The sequence below is a fragment of the Pteronotus mesoamericanus genome, unplaced genomic scaffold (assembly GCF_021234165.1).
Source record: "Pteronotus mesoamericanus isolate MK-2021 breed Mesoamerican mustached bat unplaced genomic scaffold, CSHL_Meso_final contig_263, whole genome shotgun sequence".
Classification (NCBI taxonomy): Eukaryota; Metazoa; Chordata; class Mammalia; order Chiroptera; family Mormoopidae; genus Pteronotus; species Pteronotus mesoamericanus.
In genome coordinates, this window is record NW_026555112.1 from 222,770 (window position 1) to 239,125 (window position 16,356).

Here is a 16,356-nt window from a genome sequence, read left to right on the forward strand (position 1 = left end):
GCTGCCATGGCTTGGCCTCTGGGGCCAGAGCACCGGTTCCCACCTCTCCCCTCCTTGCTGGCCCCTGATGCCGGCCAGACGTTTGCCTTCGCCGGGGCCCCTGCCTGACCAGCTTCCCCACCCCATCCAGCTGGGATTTGGGGGCTGAGCTGTCGGGGGTCCCAGAGCCAATGCAGTGCCGGCTCCTCAGGGGCCTGGCAGGAGCCCTCCTCACACTCCTGTGCATGGGGCTCCTCTCCCTTCGGTACCATTTGAGCCGGTCCCCGAAGAGCAGGGAGACCCCCATGCTGAGCCCACCGAGCCCTCAGCCCCCTGAGCTGCAGCTGCAGGATGTCTTCATCGCGGTCAAGACGACCGGTGCCTTCCACCGCTCTCGCCTGGAGCTGCTGCTCGACACGTGGGTCTCCAGGACCAGGGAACAGGTGACAAGCTGGTCACGGTGGGCCCCAGGAGTGGCCCCTGGCCCGAGGGACTCGTGGCTGCCTCTCTGCTGGGTTGGGGTCTCTGGCAGCCTCGAGGGAGAGGCTGCCCGCCCATTCCACCTCCTGCCCAGGATCCAGGGGGCCCTGCGGCCCTGGCTGCGCCCCACGCTCGGCCTGGAGTCACTGCTCCTCAGGCCCACGGCTCTGGCTCCTTGAGGCGCCACGCTGGGCTTGCTACCCAGGCTTCCGGGTCCCTCTTGGGGATTCCTCTGTTCCCTGTGAACCCTGGTGTGGGCTTCTCTCCTGCCCAGCCTGGCCCAGCCTGGCGCTGGGGGCGATCCATGGCGGGTGTTGGGCAGCTGGGGCAGAGGCCTTGAAGGAGCCCTGGCTGACGTGACCCCTGCGAGGCTGCCCCCGGCGCAGGCCCTGGGCGCCATGAGAGCAGGCCCAGCCCCTGAGGAGGGGGCCGTCTGGGTGGGGCCTGCTGGGGAGAAGGCCGGAGTAGGGGGCATCCTTTCAGCATCCCTACCAGCCCCTGCCCCCATGGCTCTGGTGCCTAGGGTGTGCCAAGGGGGGGCCACCTCAGCTCCTGTGCTCATGTCCTGTGGGGCAGTTTCTGAGGGAGGGAGGAAGGGTGTGTGCTGTGACCCGGTGGCTGAGGCAGAGGTGGGCAGGAGGTCAGGGTAGGGCCTACCGAGTAGGTGGGATTGTGTGTGCGTGCCTGCGTGTGTGTGCGTGCAGCAAAAATGTCAGTGCTAGACGTGTCGATGAGGGGTGTGTGGGTGACAAGAGCTCATGGCTTCTGTCTTCCCCCAGAGGCGGCTCTGACGAGCTGGGTCTGTCCCTTCTCTTCCCCACTCCCAGTGCCTCCTCAAGCAAAGTCAGTGGCTTGCGGGTGTTGGGAACCGTCTCTGGGAGAGGTGGAGGGGCAGATTTACACACACGCACGCACGCAGGTGCGCGCGCAGGCGCACACATGTGCTGTCCCCATACTTTGGCGGGTGGCTCAGGAAAGGAAGTGACTGAGCCTTCAGAGGGGGTTAGGGACTCCTGGAGACCAAGGAAGGTGGGGAGGATGCCTGGAAGAGGCCAGGGACCCCTGGGGCGAGGACACCCGTGTAGTGATTTCCCAGTCCTGAAGTCCTAGTGCCCTGGGTTAACCCTTTCCCCACCAGGCCCCAGCACCCCTGGCTCTTCCCTGGAGCACCGCCCCCGCACCCCACCCCCCGCCCTGCTTCTCCTCTCGGGGCAATTCTGGTTTTAGTCGCGGAAGTCGCTGAGCCTGGCCCTCCCCACAGGCCTTCCTGTTTATGGCGCTGTGTCTGTTGTACCCGGGAGTGTGGCCTCACGTGGTCTGAGGCCCTTTCCTGTCTTGTCTTGATCACCATGGCGGTGCCCTTGTCCAAGACGAGGAAACTGAGGCCAGAGAGGAGGAAGCGCTGGCCTTCCCTGCTGAGACCCGGGGTCCCAGAGCTGCTTGGAAAGAGCCAAGGTGGCTGGGCCTGGCAGGACCCGGCCAGCAGAGGAGCGGCAGTGGCAAGAAGCCAGCCCCTGTGTGTCCCGAATTCAATCCCAGATGCCAACCAGGAAGCCAGAGGGAAAACCTGCCAGCTGCTCAGCACCGGAGGGGCTGCGTGTCACAGGGCAGGGCTCTACTGAACCCTCGCAGCCACCCCGAGCGGCAGCTGTTGCGGGGTCGGTGGCACATTCTGGTCTCCCCAGACCGTGCCGCCCTGCCATGCAGATTATTTCAAACAGAAAACAATGAAAGCCCAACATGCTCAGGAAGAGGTTCAGACCTCTGCCTTTCCTGCCTCAAGAGTTTTGGATGGAAGAACCTGCTTCAGGAAGGGACCCTTAGCACAGTCACTTTAGCATCTTTGACTTAAGTGTGACAGGCAGGGAGGATTTGAGCACAACCTGTTTGCTGGATTCCTGTTCTGTCCCGTTATTTCTCGGTGGCGCTGCTAGAATTTGTTTACCAAATGTTGGCTCCTCCTTGTCTGCCTGGGAATTGCCTGCCTCCGCCTTTTCAATCCAGAAGTCTCACTAGTTCTGGAATTTTCATGCTTCTGTGAATTCCCTGTGTGCAGGTATTAAACTTTGGTTTTTACCTGTTAGTCTGCTGTATTTCGCTTGAGCGATTTGACCAGGCAGAACTAAAGGGGTAAAAGGGGGAAGTGTCCCCGGCCGACACTCTTGCTATACCCATTTCACAGGCGAGAAAACTGAGCACCATTAAGCAGGCAGAGGAAGGAGATGAATTCACTCAGTGGAATCCCTGCCCTCACCCCCAGTGCAAGGGGCAGAGTCTAGAATCTTGTCTTTTAAGGCAAGGCTGAAACGAGGAAGGATGCTCAAACGAGAAAGAGGAGGGGACACAGGGTGACCCACTTTTGCTATTGCATCTGGTTCCTCTTTGTCTCCACCCGTTGGCTCATCTGCCTCTGTGCCCTTGGCCCTCAGTTTCCCCATCTGCACAGGAGAGGCGGACCTTGGAGCCTCTCTCGGCTCTGCCTGTCAGGAGGGGGCCCGAGCTGGTTAACTCCAGGGTTGGGCGCCCGCCCCAGCTGGTTAAGGGCGGCCTGGTGGCAGGTGGGCCTTTGTGGCAGCGGCTGCAGCTCGTGTGCAGGCCTTTGTCCCAGGCAGTGGGGGTGGGCTGGCGGAGGCACGTTTTGCGAGCCTTTCTCTTCTCCACAGTCCCCTCCAAGGCTGGGGCGGGGCTGGGGCGGGAGGGGTGGGGGAGCAGCGCAGGCCCCACATCTCCCCTTCTCTGTAGCAGATGGCTCTCTGGCCAACCCCTTCCCTCCCCCCAGCAGGCTGCTGTGCCTTTGTTTTCCTGCCAGGTTTTAACCATTGTCAGGGTCCCCTCTTAAAACAAATCACACGTAACCCTTGCTCAGAGGAAGCTGCCCACTGCTCCGTGCCAACCTCAGGGTTCCCATGTGTCTTGCCCAGGCCCCAGGCCCTGCTGGGGCACCCCTCCTTCCCCCTCCCCTACTGATTCATTCCAGCTTACTGGCCCATCAACAGACATTCCCTGGCCCATTTGGCTCATGCTCCAAACTCTAGAAAGTTCCTCCATCTGGTGGCTCTTTGGTGGTAAAAGTTCATCAGGGAGTGAAGAAAGGCCTGACTTATTCTACTGGCTCCCTTGGGGGTTGTGTTGAAAACAGACATGGAGTTGGGGGCAGGACAGAGCCCAAGGAAAAGGTGACCCCCAGCAAAGCAGGCGGGAGTGACGAGGGCTGCCCTGCAGCGTGGCCCTGGAGGCGGTGGGGAGAGGTTGCATCCTGGGTCATTTAAAGGTTGGCTGGATGGAATTTGCTGACAGACTGGATGAGGTGGGGGTGAGAGAAAGAGAGGAGGCACGGTGACCCCAAGGTGCTGGGTCCCCACAAGACGGGGAGACTGAGAGGAAGTCCAGGTCTGGGGGAGCAGGGAGCTCTGTCTTGAGGCTGGAGACTGGGGACCCCCCTCGGGGGGGATGTCGTGGCTATGGCAGGATTGGAGAGCAAGGGAGAGGGCCCAGGCCTGTGGATCTGAATCCCAGCTCAGCACGTGCCAACCACGTAGCCTGGGATTAAAATCCCTCAGCCTCAGTTTTGCCATCTGCGACGGGGATGGATCCCAACACCTGTCTCCACGCTTGGTGCGTTTGTCAGGGACCAGGAGGGTGGAAGCGGTGGGCGCCTGCCCAGCCTGGGAAGGCGGGACTGGGCCAGCAGGTAAGGTTTCCTTGCCGCGTCGGGGCCCCAGCTACGGAGGTTGTGGCTGTCGCCTGAAGTGGTGCGGGGTCCTCACGTGTGGGTCTTTTCACAGTCCGTCTCCTGCCAGTGTTTAGGGTTGGGTCTATGTGATAGTGAAGGAGCCAGATGGAACTCTGTGTGTGGGGGGTGGGGGTGGGGGTAGAAGAGGGTGTGGTCCTGCCAAGGCTGTGTGACCGCTGGGGTCCCTGTGAGGGTTGGTGTACAGTACACAGTGAGGTTGTGTGTCAACAAAAGCTCAGTTGTGAAGGGAACCAGAGCCTTGCCACCCTGCAGCTGCTCTCTGGGATATTGATTTTAAGCTGTTTATTAAGAAACAAGACTCAGGAGGAGCCTTTGACCCTCCCCCGTTCCCTGAGTGAGAAGGAGCGCTGGCTGAATCACCGTAAGAATTCCCACTTGCTCTGGCAGGACCCCGAGCCTCTTAGCTACACGCCCCCACCGTGTCTCACTGTGGCTGAGTTGCCCCAACAAAGATTTGCCTGCCATGTGTGTTCGCTCTTTCTCAACTACCTGCAAATTGCCCATTCTCACTTCTGAAATCGAATACCCATCCCCCCCCCCCGCTTCCTCCTGTGTCCACATGTCGCCTCTTCCCAGCGCAGCCTCCCTGTCTTTGGAGCTTCCAGGCCTCTGTGGATTTCCCACACGCATGTGTTAAAAACTTTGATTTTCTCCTGTTACCCTGGCTAGGTTAATTTGATCATTAGCCCAGCTAGAAGAGCTTAGAAGGTGGGAGGAAAAGTATTAATATTTTTGTAGCCCCACAGTTGTGTGTGTGTGTGTGTGTGTGTGTGTGTGGTATGGGGGGCGTACCTGAGAAAGTCATGTTACCCTGTGGGAGTGTGTGACTGTGAGGGGGGTGTGTCTGTCCCTGGAGGATGACAGAGGTCTGCCGGGTGGGGATGTACAGGTGGGTTTCTGGGGGCTCCCCTCCCACCTCCCTGTTGCCTTCGGCCGAGCCCAGTCCTCACTCCTCTCTCTTCTTCGCAGACATTTGTCTTCACTGACAGCCCGGATGAAGGTCTCCAGGGGAGACTGGGTAACTCTGCCTGGCCCGGGTGGGTGGCTGTCCCCTGGCTTGGGAGTCCCCAGGAAACAAGGCTGCTACGCTTGGCACGTGGGGATCCCCTGTTGCCCAGGAGGAGAGCAACCTTTGTCCCTGGAGGTGGGTGCGGGTGAGGCGGGACCATGTCAGACGAGACCCGGGATACCTGGGTCCCAGCGCAGCTGTCCCTGAGCTCTGGCATCCTGGGCAGGTCAGTCCTCCCTGACCTCAGTTTCCTGGTGTGTCAAAAGGGAGTGTGGGGACTTCTCCAGGCCCTCGGAGGCCTTGCCCTGTCGTCACAGAACGTCGGTGAGGGAGGAGCTGGGTGGGGCCTCTGACTTGTCCTTGCTCCTCCAGGGCCCCACCTTGTGGTCACCAACTGCTCTGCGGAGCACAGCCACCCAGCCCTGTCTTGCAAGATGGCCGCTGAGTTTGACGCCTTCTTGGGCAGTGGGCTGAGGTGAGTGATCTTGGTCGCTGCTGGCAGGTGTGGCCTTGGCTTCAGGCCACTTTACGTGTGGGGTGTTGTGTCGAAAAAGGGAGAAGGGAAAGAGGGAAGTTGGCTGGGTCCTGTGAATGTCACCATGGAGGGCCCCCTGTGGTTTGTCTTTGGGCAGACTGTGTAGATTCAAATCCTGCCATTCACTGGCTGTGGGGGTGGGTGGGGCAAGTGTCTGAACCTTTCTGAGTCTCAGTCCCCACCGGTTAAACGGGCACAGCTCCCTCAAGAGCTCACACAGGACACTGCCTGGCACAGAACAGCTGTGAGCCACCCCGCCCTGTGACTGATCGTTCATTGATTATAGGGGCACAGTGGCCAGCAGCAGCCCTCGGGAAGCCCCCTCCAAGCTCACTGTCTCCCTGCCACCCCTACAGGTGGTTCTGCCACGTGGATGATGACAACTATGTAAACGCAAGGGCGCTGCTGAAGCTGCTAAAATCCCTCCCGCAGACCCTCGATGTCTACATCGGTCGGCCCAGCCTGAACCGGCCCATCCACGCCTCTGAGCCGCAGCCGCACAATCGCACGGTCTGTCCCTCCTGGACGCCTCGGGGCATTGGCCGCTGGCCAGGGCCCAGCTTGTGCCGGGCAGGGTTTGGGTCTGGGGCTAGGCCGCGAGCAGGGCTGAGGAGGAGTTGGTGGGTTCTCTGGGCTTCAGATTGGGCCTCATGGCTGTGTGTTTGGGCTGGTGGCTTTGTCTCTGATCCTCGGTCTCCTCTGTGGAATGGGGAGGCTTAGAGAATGTTGGTAAGGCTGAGAGACTGTCATACAGCAGGGCCTTGGTCCTCGAGGAGTGGTGGCTTGTCCTGGGCACGGAGTGAGTGTGGGGATGAGCTGAGGCTTCCGGGCTCCACAGCAGGGCTCCCAGCCACCTGGCATGTCCTGTAGTTGTGCAGGTGGTTACAATGCTGGATGCTGCTGGGCCAGCTCCTAACTGCTGGGGCTCAAATCCCTGAATACTCCCCTCCCCTCGGTGGCCCCCCTTCCTCCAGACTTCACTAACTAGTGCGAAGACTTGACACCTGGCACAACAGGTCCCCAGCTCCAGTGTCCGCTCCAGGCCTGGGTGGACTCCAGACCTGGGCGGACACTGATTAGGGTTGCTGGATTTAGAAAACAAACAAACAAAACCAGGATACCTGTTGAATTTGACTCTCAGACGAACAGTTTCCTAGTATGAGTATGTCGCTTGGTTTCCCACCTGTCCCCAGGACATCACCAGGCTTTCGGTGTCGGGAGGCCAGGCCTCTAGGGCTCCGTCGGTCCCGGGGAAAAGGCAAGTCCAGGACCGCTTGTGTGGAGGCCGTGTGGGGGCTGCCCCCTCCCTAGGTCACCATCTGCTTCACTAGGGAAACCAAGAGAGCAGGAAACACAAAACCTTAATTAGCAGCTAATGAGCCTCCGAGCCCTAATTAAATCCTCCTGGGCTCCAAGATGTGTGTCTGAGTGGATTTCAGGTGAGCTGAGGGGACCCCTAGGCTCCCTCACCACCTCGCCCCTCCTGACCTTGGAGGTGGTGAGCTCTGCTCTAGAGCCAGATGCCCTGGGTTCACACACCAGCTCTGCCACCTCTCGGCTTTGTGACCTTGATGGAAACACCTCCCCATTCTGTGACTCAGTTTTCTCACCTATGAAATGGGTAGTAATAGCCCCTTCCTCATAGAGTGGTTGTGAGCAAAAAGAGAGTTGAGTGGCCTCCATCCTGGTGCTTGGAATGGGGCCTGGTATGTAACAGACACTGGTAAGTGTTAGCAACCAGTACCCACGGGGCTCAGCCCTCCTCTCCGGGCCCCGGTCTTCCCGCGTGGGTTCTGCGCCCTGCAGGGCACACCCAGGCCCGGTCCCCCACAGTGCGCGGGGTGCCTGCCCTCCGTGGCGCATGCCCTGCCAGTGGCATGCTAAGACTCTGCCCCCAGGTGCCCTGGCCTGGTCAGACCCCGGGGTCCTCCAGGGTGACCCAGCCAAAAGGGCAAGAGCTCTGACTTGGAGTTAGTCCCAGCTCTGGGACCTCGGGCCGGTGGCCTCACTCCTGTGCACCTGGGCCACCTCATCTGCGGCATCGCCCTTAGCAAGGAGCTCAGCGCAATCAGTGCTCAGGATTTGGCAGTTCTGTTGTCGCTGCCGCGGTTGCTATAATCATCTGGGAGCAGAGGCCATGCACCCGTTAATTCATTGAACATTTATTAGACACCTCCTGTGTGTTAGGTCCTTAAGAAGCCATTCGTTCTGCCTCATTGAGCCTGACCTCTAAGAGGGCAGCGTATCCAGAACCAGGCTCATAGAGGTTTTCAGCAGGGGGACGTTTCTGGGCCAGGAGAACCATCCGATTTCAGAACGTAGGGCCAACTCACAGGTGACACTCACGGGTTGCACTCACAAGAGACAACTCAGGTCCAGAGAAGGGCAGTGACTTTCTCAGAGTGAAGGAAGCATGGGACCCAGTATCAAGCTTCCCGACTGTCCACCGGGGGGTCTTTTCACTGCTGCATCAGGGCAGGTGCAACGCACTGCAACGTGCGTCAGTGAAGCAACCACTGTGCGCTGGGGAGGAGGAGGCCTGGGGGAACTTGTTTGACCAAGAGATGGTGCAGCTGAAAGGGCCCAGCGCTTCTCTAAAGCCGTAGGAGGATTCATGGGCGAATTCACGGGCCTCACGGAGGAGCTAGAAGGGGCCTCGGTGATGATGGGCAGGCGCAGAAAGTGGTTTAAATCGCCAAGGGATGTTATTGGTTCCTGAGATTGAGCTGCCAAGGGGTTTGCTGGCCTCGGGGGCTCACAGGCCTGCCTGTCCTCTCTTTACTCAGGGAGGGGTCTCATTCTCTCCTTTTGTGGAAGAGCTTTCTCAGGCCCGGGAGCTACGGCTGGCAGGACAGTCAGTGTAGGTGTCCCCGTGCAGGTGGCCTCAGGATTATAGCTGGGGGCCTGGTGGGAACGCCTCTTCCTCAAGGTTAGCACAGAAAGCTCCGGAAAGGACTCTGCTTGGCTGGCCTAAGTCATGTGCCTGTTGCTGAGCCAATCACTGGGTCAAGGGGTGTGTGTGGCCCTGTGGTCGTCTCTGGGGCACCTGCCCGCCTCTGTGGCCTGGGGGAGCAGGTGCTGATTGGCAGCCCCTCCCAACCACATGGGCTAAGGTGTAGACATTTCTCTGGGGAAAGGGGTAAGGTGAGCAGGACGGACAGACAGCACACATGCCCTCTTTAACCAGAACCCCACCAGACTGGGGTCTAATTGGTGTCCTTATCACTCTTAATTGGCTATGTGATTTTGGGCCTTGGTTTCCTTGTCTATAAAATGGGCATGATAACGTTAGGCTGTAGCGGGGCTCTACGGAAGTATGAAATAAAAAGCTTTGGGGCCAGGCTGGCTGGGGGTGAGGCGTGGCCTGGCTGTTGCCCCCCCCACCCCCACCCCCACCCTGGCTCACTCTGTGCCTTGGCTCTCCCCCGCTCCCAGAGGCTGGTACAGTTCTGGTTCGCCACCGGGGGTGCTGGCTTCTGCATCAACCGCAAACTGGCTTTAAAGATGGTGCCATGGGCCAGGTGAGCAGAGACCCCAGGTGGGTTGGGGAGGGTGGGAGGTGCTGAGAGCTGGTGGTGCCTGGTGTGTGTGTGTGGCGGGGGGGAGGTGCTTTGCAACAGGGAGGACTTGAGCCAGTGCTTGGGAGGTCACACAGTACGCAGGAGGAGACAGATGCTGGAGCTGAGCTCTGCTCTGCCAGCCGGTCCCCACGGAGGGGAGGCAGGGGGGGCCCTAGGTGTTGAGGGTGCAGGGCGGTGGCCATAGCACGGCTCTGTCTCTCAGCGGCCACCGCTTCGTGGACACATCTGCGCTCATCCGGCTGCCTGACGACTGCACTGTGGGCTACATAATTGAGTGCAAGCTGGGGGGCCACCTGCAGCCCAGCCCCCTCTTCCACTCCCACCTGGAGACCCTGCAGCTGCTGGGAGCTGCTCAGCTCCTGGAGCAGGTGAGCCTCGGCGCGGGTGGCAGTGGGGGAGGTGTTTGTGGGTTGAGCTGTCCCCTAGAGACAGGGAAACTGAGGCAAAGTACCCCTTTAAGGGCAAACAGTGACTCTCCACCTTCAGACCTCAAGGGTGTGAAGCTAAAATTCTGTGCTCTGGTCCCCGAGTGCCAGCTGGAAGGGCCTGCGCAGACGGGATGAAGCTTGCCTTCCCTCCTGCCCCTCTCTCCTTTCTTCAGTCTCCCACCCTCCCCACAGCCCCCCGAAGGGGCCTGGCCTGTCCCTTCCAGCCTTGCCTGCCAGCAGGCCCTATCTTCATCAGAGCTTCCCTGCTCACTGCTCGCTGCTGTTCCTCCCAACCCAGGTGTTACTGGGAGGGACCAGGTCTTCAGCGAGGACACTCAAGCGCAGTGTCAGGCTCGGGAAGGGGTGGGCCGCGTCCCCCCACCCGGCAGGTAATGACTCTGCCGAGGTCCCATGGGCACTGCCTTGCAGACAGATGCTCTTCTCTGGCCCCTGGGTTTCCAGCCCTGTGGGTGGTCCAGGCTGGGAGACCGCTGGGATCTGCCACCCAAGAGTGCGAGTCAGAACCCTTTCTACCCGAAGTGGTAGCAAAGCATCACAGACCGGATAAACAAAAAAGGGCAGTTACGGCCCGCGCATGTGAGAAGCTGAGGGCTGGGCTTGACTTGCTGATCTGGATGGGCCTGGTGCGGGGACTCTGCTCCTCTTTCATGCGCCTTCCCCCACGCGGACCTCGGCCCAGGCAGGCTCGTGCCCTTGTGGGCAAGGTGGCAGGCCCAGGTTTCTCTCGGCCCGAGGAGGAGAGCACCTCCTTCTGCGAGATGCCACGTCTGGCGCTCACTGTTCAGGTGGCTGCCCGGGTCACATCACCTATCTCCCAGCAGTGCCTAGAGTTAGTCTACATCGGTGAGGCCTGGAACTGGGGTGTAGGGTTGGTCCCGTTAGGATCTTAGGGCCCGAGGCCAGGAAAGGGGGGCAGATTTTGGGCAGCCAAAACCAGGACACCCTAATGGGGTTTCCAGGGCACCCACAGTGCCCAGCACTGCACTTGGGGCTTTATCTTCTTTAACTCTCTGGTGCCTCACAGGATTCACATGAGGTTGGTACTAACGTTATTGCCATTCTACAGATGGAGAAACTGAGGCCCAGAGAGTGGAACTAGCCATGGCACACAGCTAGTACATGGCAGAGGGAGATTCGAACCTTGGTTGGGTGGCCCCTAAGCCAGTTTGTAACCACTGTCCCTGACAGTCTCTCGACTGGGGTCATTATTCCCACGTCCTCGTTGCTAATGGAGAACCCGAGGCTCTGGGGTGGGGGGTGGGGGACTTCCCGGGCCCCACAGTGAGTTTCAGGAAGCCTCCGCTCAGCACACAACTTGCCGGAAAGGTGCCTTCCCTCTTGAACCTCAGTTTCCCAGCCTGCAGATGAGGAATCACTGCAGCTTCCCAGGTGACTGGGACTGTGGGAGCACAGGTGGGATTTTGGCCTGAAGGGGCTCTACAAACTTAAAGTACTTGGGCAGGGGGAGGGCAGGCTCCCCAGTGAAGCACCCAGTGCTGATGGGCCTTTGGGCGCAGGGGCAGGCTCCTGCGCCCTCACAATGCCTTGTGTGCCTTCCTGCTCCCTCCGGTTCTGCCCCCTTGGGGGTCCCCAGGGGAGCAGCCCCGAGCCCTTCCCTCTCTCCTCTGCTTCTCCCTGCCCAGGTCACCCTCAGCTACGGCGTCTTTGAGGGGAAGCTCAATGTCATTAAGCTACAGGGCCCCTTCTCCCCCGAAGAGGACCCTTCCAGGTGGGTCAGGGGCTGAAACTGTACAATGGGAGGAATGGGGCCTGAGCCCAGGGCCCCAGAGGTGGGGGAGCCGGGAGGGAGGGGTGTGAGAGAGGCCCCGGGCTGACCGCACCCAGCGGGGAGGGAAGGGCATGGATTTCAGTCCCTGCTCCACCACTGGCTTGCTGTGAACCTCCAGGTGCTGATGGGGAATTTTTATTTGATCTTCTCTAGGCTCTTTGTTTCCTTGATACTCTTCAATGGTTCTTTTCAATGGGTGGAGGGTTGGAATAGGGACTAAGATGTCACCTGGGCACCTTCCGGTTCCGCCCCCAAACTGGCCACAGGTTGGTTAGGGCCATTCAGCTCCACCCCTAATTGCTGTAGAGCAGCTTAGAGCACAGCCTGTAATATACAATGGCAGGGGGGACAAGACCTGTTCATGGACGTTAAGGAAGACAGTATAACTGGAAGGTGAGGGAAGATAGGAGCAGGGGTGTCAAATTCATTGGGGAGGTCACAGAGGACTCCCGTCCCCCCTAAGGCTTTGTGTCTGGACTTTGGATCCCTCTGAAGTGTGTACCCACCACGAAAGCAGCACCCCTGGCTCTGAGGCCCTGCAGAGCTGCCTGTCTGGGGGCAGAAGGCCCACAGCTATTCCGAGGGCTGCGGGGCCGAGAGGCAGCCTTCTAATGGGGTGAGCTCCCCATCAGCAGGGATATGCCATTGATGGCTATCCTGCCCAGAGGCTGGGGATCGATGTTAAGTTCTCTCAGCCTGAAGATTCTGGTATCCATGGGTTTCTGCCCATTGGGCTGAAGCCACCTGGGGACTCAGCTCTGCGGGGTCAGATGGGCCAGTCTCCGCTGAGCTCTTTATGGCTTCTCTGGGCCTTTAAAGTCGCTCTGAACCAGTGGTTCTCCACCAGGGGCCATTTTGCCCCCTGAGGACGTTCGTCCGTGTCTGGAGACATTTTTGGATGTTATGACTCAGGGACATGCTACTGGCATCTCGTGGGTAGAGTCCAGGGACGCCGCTAAGCATCCTACAATGCGCAGACCATCCCCGCAGTGAAGAATTAGCAGGCCCGAGTGTCAGCAGTGCGGAGGCGGAGAGCGCCTACTCCAAACCGTCTTTGCGACGTGCGCCCCCCTAGGGGCCCATGGGGAGGAGCATAGGAGCGGGGTGACAGTCTTGTCCGTTTCTGGTCTCCCCACAGGTTTCGCTCCCTACATTGTCTCCTCTACCCAGAAACTCCTTGGTGCCCACGGCTGGTGGCCCGATGAGCCCTGAACTGCTGGGCTGCTGTTGAGCTGAGGACTCTGCTGTCCCTCGCCTCCCAAGGCAGCCTTGAGGGCCTGTGGCAAGTGCCCGGGGCTGGGTAGTCCCCGGCAGGGCCTCCAGGTGGTGGGCGAGCCCAGGGCTGGATGGTGACTGGGGGTGAAAGCATCTCTGACTCCCAGGAAGTGGGGACCAGGGACTGGGTGAGGGCCAGAGAGGCCCCAGGGGCTGGGCTCCCATGGGCCCTGGGTGGTTGAAATGAACAGGGTGGGGGGCTTTGAGCTGGGCTGGGGCTCAGGAGTCCTAACCCTCAGAGAATGACATGGGCCCCTGAGCGGGGTGCGGCCCCCGCCCCCAGGCCTGGTCTCTCAGTCATTCTCGTGGGGTCCAGCACTGAGCCACCCACTCCTGAATCCCTTGGCTGGACCCCAACCACTGAGGGGACCTAGGGGGAACGGGGGCAGAAGGCAGGGTCTGTGACAGATGCAGCTTTTACTGACTGGTCTCCCGCTCCCCGCTCCCCACCCCCTGCTGGCAGAACCCAGTTTTGTTTGGCGCATCCGCCTGCCCAGGTCAGATCACGGATCGTCACCAGGTCCCGGCCCGCCCGATAATCCTTTGCTCACTTGCTCAGCTTCCCTGGCCGTTAGGAGCTACCGTGTGCCCCAGCTCTGCCTGAGTCCGAGCCCTCTGCTAGTGTGAGCTAACCAAAGCCGATAGAGAGGATCCTAGGGAAAGTTCGGCAGCCCTGCGCGCTGTCTTCCTGCTGTGAATGTGGATGCAATGTCTGGATCTGGGCAGCCACTTTGCTGCCTTGAAGGAAAAGCCCAGACTGTCGGCCACACCTGTCCATCTAGCATCTGGGTCTGTAAGAAAATTAAATCCTTATTTGTTCAAGCCTCTCTTGGCCTGGTTTTTTTGTTACACACAGCCATATGTTCCTGACTGGAGCAGGGTCTTTGATCCATCTGTTGTGGTGGTGACGGCCCTGTTGATTTGGGTCCCGAGCTGCACATCCTCGCTCTGCCCTCGGTGGGCGTGTAGCCTTGGGGAACCCACGTGGCCTCACTAGCCTGTCTGCACAGGGGTTTCTGTCCTTGTAGAGGAGAAAAAGAATACCTTCTTCACAGGCTGATGCCTGGGTGAGAGAGGACTGTGTCCAAAGGGCACAGCACAGAGCCTGGCTTAGGGAAAGGTGCCTGACTCAGTGAACGGCCACTGCCTTTACTGCGTGAGTTGCGGTGTGACAAGGAATGTGTGTGGCATGTACCCTTCTGCACATGCCTGTGCAGGAGGCTCATGTGTGGTGTATGTATGCCCCTGTCACATGTGTGTATATGTACACATGTGTCAGTACATGCATGCCTTGGGGTGTGCGGGAGCTATTCCTCCATTTATCTGCCCTCAGGGCCTGGACTGGGGGTGGCCAGAGAATCCAGGGAGGCAGAATGGAACTCGGAGCTGAGGGGTTCAGCCTCTGGTGTCGGATAAAGGGGCAATTTGACAGCCAAGGGGGGAGCTGGATAAATGCAAGTGCCTTTAGAATTTCAGGTCCCAAAGAGTTGGAGGAATGAGTGAAGTGGCCATGGGAAAATTTCAGGCCCGGTGGTGCGTGGCTGGGGAGGACTAGGTCCCTTCCCTCTCCTCCCACCCCCGCATCAGCGGGGCTCTGGGCTGGGGGAGGAGGGAGGAGAGATCCTAAGGGGTGGAGGGGCTCCTTTGGAGCACACCCTCCAGCCGCTGATGGGCCTTGTCTCTATGGCAACTCTGTCTGGAACCACCGGACACCAGAGCCTCAGCCCCTGATTTCTGGGAGGAGCCTGAGCCCCCGCAAGGGCCCCCTGGGTGCTGGGGGTCACACAGCCAGTCAGGTGCCAAGCCAGAGCACTCGGACTCTTCCAAAGCCTCTTTCCTCTCTGGGCCAACCTGATGCTGGGTTGGTGGGGTGTGAGCTGAGGAGGCGTGGCCCCTGGCCCTGCAGCCTGTGGAGGCAGCACGATGTCCTCCCATCTCTGTACGCGGAGGGCTGCCTGCCCGCCTGCTTTTAGAAGCAGCAGCAGACTCGTGAGCTGTTCTCGATTCTGAGGGTCGAGTGGAGGGAACAGGCCATCTGCCGCCTCCATTGTCCCAGAATAGCTGCTGGAGGGAGGGGAGTGGAGTCAGCAAGGACCAGAATTGGGATGGAGGCAGGAGTCCGGGTTTAACCCTCTGTGGGTCTATATGCGAGAGTTTGCCGCTGCCCGTACTAGGTGCTAGGGCGACGCTGTGGGTGGGAGTAGGGGCAAGGTTGGACTACCCGCCTTGGTCTTGCTGTGCCCCATGGTCAAACATTATTCCCATTTTACAGATTGTAAAACTGAGGCACAGAGAGGGTCCCTTAGTCCAGGTCACAGGGCTTCTGGGTGCCAGAGCCAAGATTTGAGGGGACCTGGCCCTGCAGAGGTCATCTCAGGGTGGGGCGACTCTGGAGGGTCGAGGACCCTTACCAGGCCTGGCTCCACCCTCCTTCCCATCTCCTGTTCTACACACCTGGGCAGGCGACTCCAATATGCACAGGTGTCACCTGTTAAACAGGCACAGTGACTTCTAAGCAGTGAGCTGCGTGGTCTCTGGAGACTCCACAGAAAGCTCCTGGCACAGGCAGCGTCTCAGTAAACATCACCCCCTGCCCTCTCTGAGCGCAGGGTCCTCGGCTGTGAAAGGGGGTGGCAGGGGTGCTGGCAGGGGTGCTGGCCTGGCTGTCACCTCCACGCCACCACCCAGGTCCCAGCCATCATCCATCCCACCTGCTTTACCAAAGCAGTGTCCTCGCTGGCCTCCCCACTGCTGGCTCCGGCACGCTGGCCACTGGCTTCTCCTGGGAGTGGGGCCAGGACCTCTGCCCGCACTGGCTCTTCGCTCTCCCTGGGGTGCACCTCTGTCTCTGCATGGCTGGGTCGAGCCCCAGTGTCCTCTCCTAGGGAGGCTCGCCCTGGTGGCCCATCGCCAAGCGCCCACCTGACAGCAGCCCCTGTCAGCCCCTCCCTCTGCCCGCTCTCTGCGTAGCTCTAACCTCCGCAGGCCCGTCTCTGGGTGGTGCCTCTGCTTACTCATGTATTTGTCATCAGTCCCCAACTGACCGTTGGCTCCACGGTCCCAGGGATCGTCTTGGTTCTGGTCACTGCAGCTCACTGCCTGGCACCTAGTAGATGCTCAGCAAATACTTGCGAGATGAGTAGAAAAACATGTGAATGGGTTTCTCAGATCGCTTCCAGCTGTCAGTGCCTCAAGATTCTACCAAAGGCGCTAAAACCACTGGGGGCGCGGTGGCGGGGAGCTTGGCAGTGGAGGGTCAGGCTGGGGGCGCGGATCACTTTTAGTATCCCCCCAAAGAGGAAAACTTGACTGTAGGTGTTCCTGATACCTGCAACAGGAAGGACACGGCACCAACTGGGAAATCCGCTTGCCAAATTAATTGACTCTGCACAACACAACCTTCTAAATACCCGTTTTCTGGAGTTGCGAGTGGGGGCGTGGAACATGCTAAGCGGCACCAGGAGAGTTCAATCTACCTGATGAACAATGAAGACAAAGGACCTCG

The 16,356-nt window shown here is 59.7% G+C and overlaps 1 protein-coding gene across 1 annotated transcript; it reads left to right on the plus strand.

Annotated features, from left to right (window-relative positions):
- MFNG (MFNG O-fucosylpeptide 3-beta-N-acetylglucosaminyltransferase) lies at nt 1-13,669 on the plus strand. Its single transcript, XM_054574418.1, has 8 exons — nt 1-422; nt 5,183-5,231; nt 5,595-5,697; nt 6,114-6,267; nt 9,193-9,278; nt 9,541-9,706; nt 11,431-11,516; nt 12,715-13,669. The coding sequence occupies exons 1-8, from the start codon at nt 171-173 to the stop codon at nt 12,779-12,781; spliced, it is 963 nt and encodes a 320-aa protein (XP_054430393.1). The 5' UTR covers nt 1-170; the 3' UTR covers nt 12,782-13,669.
- Nucleotides 13,670-16,356: the final 2,687 nt, after the last annotated feature.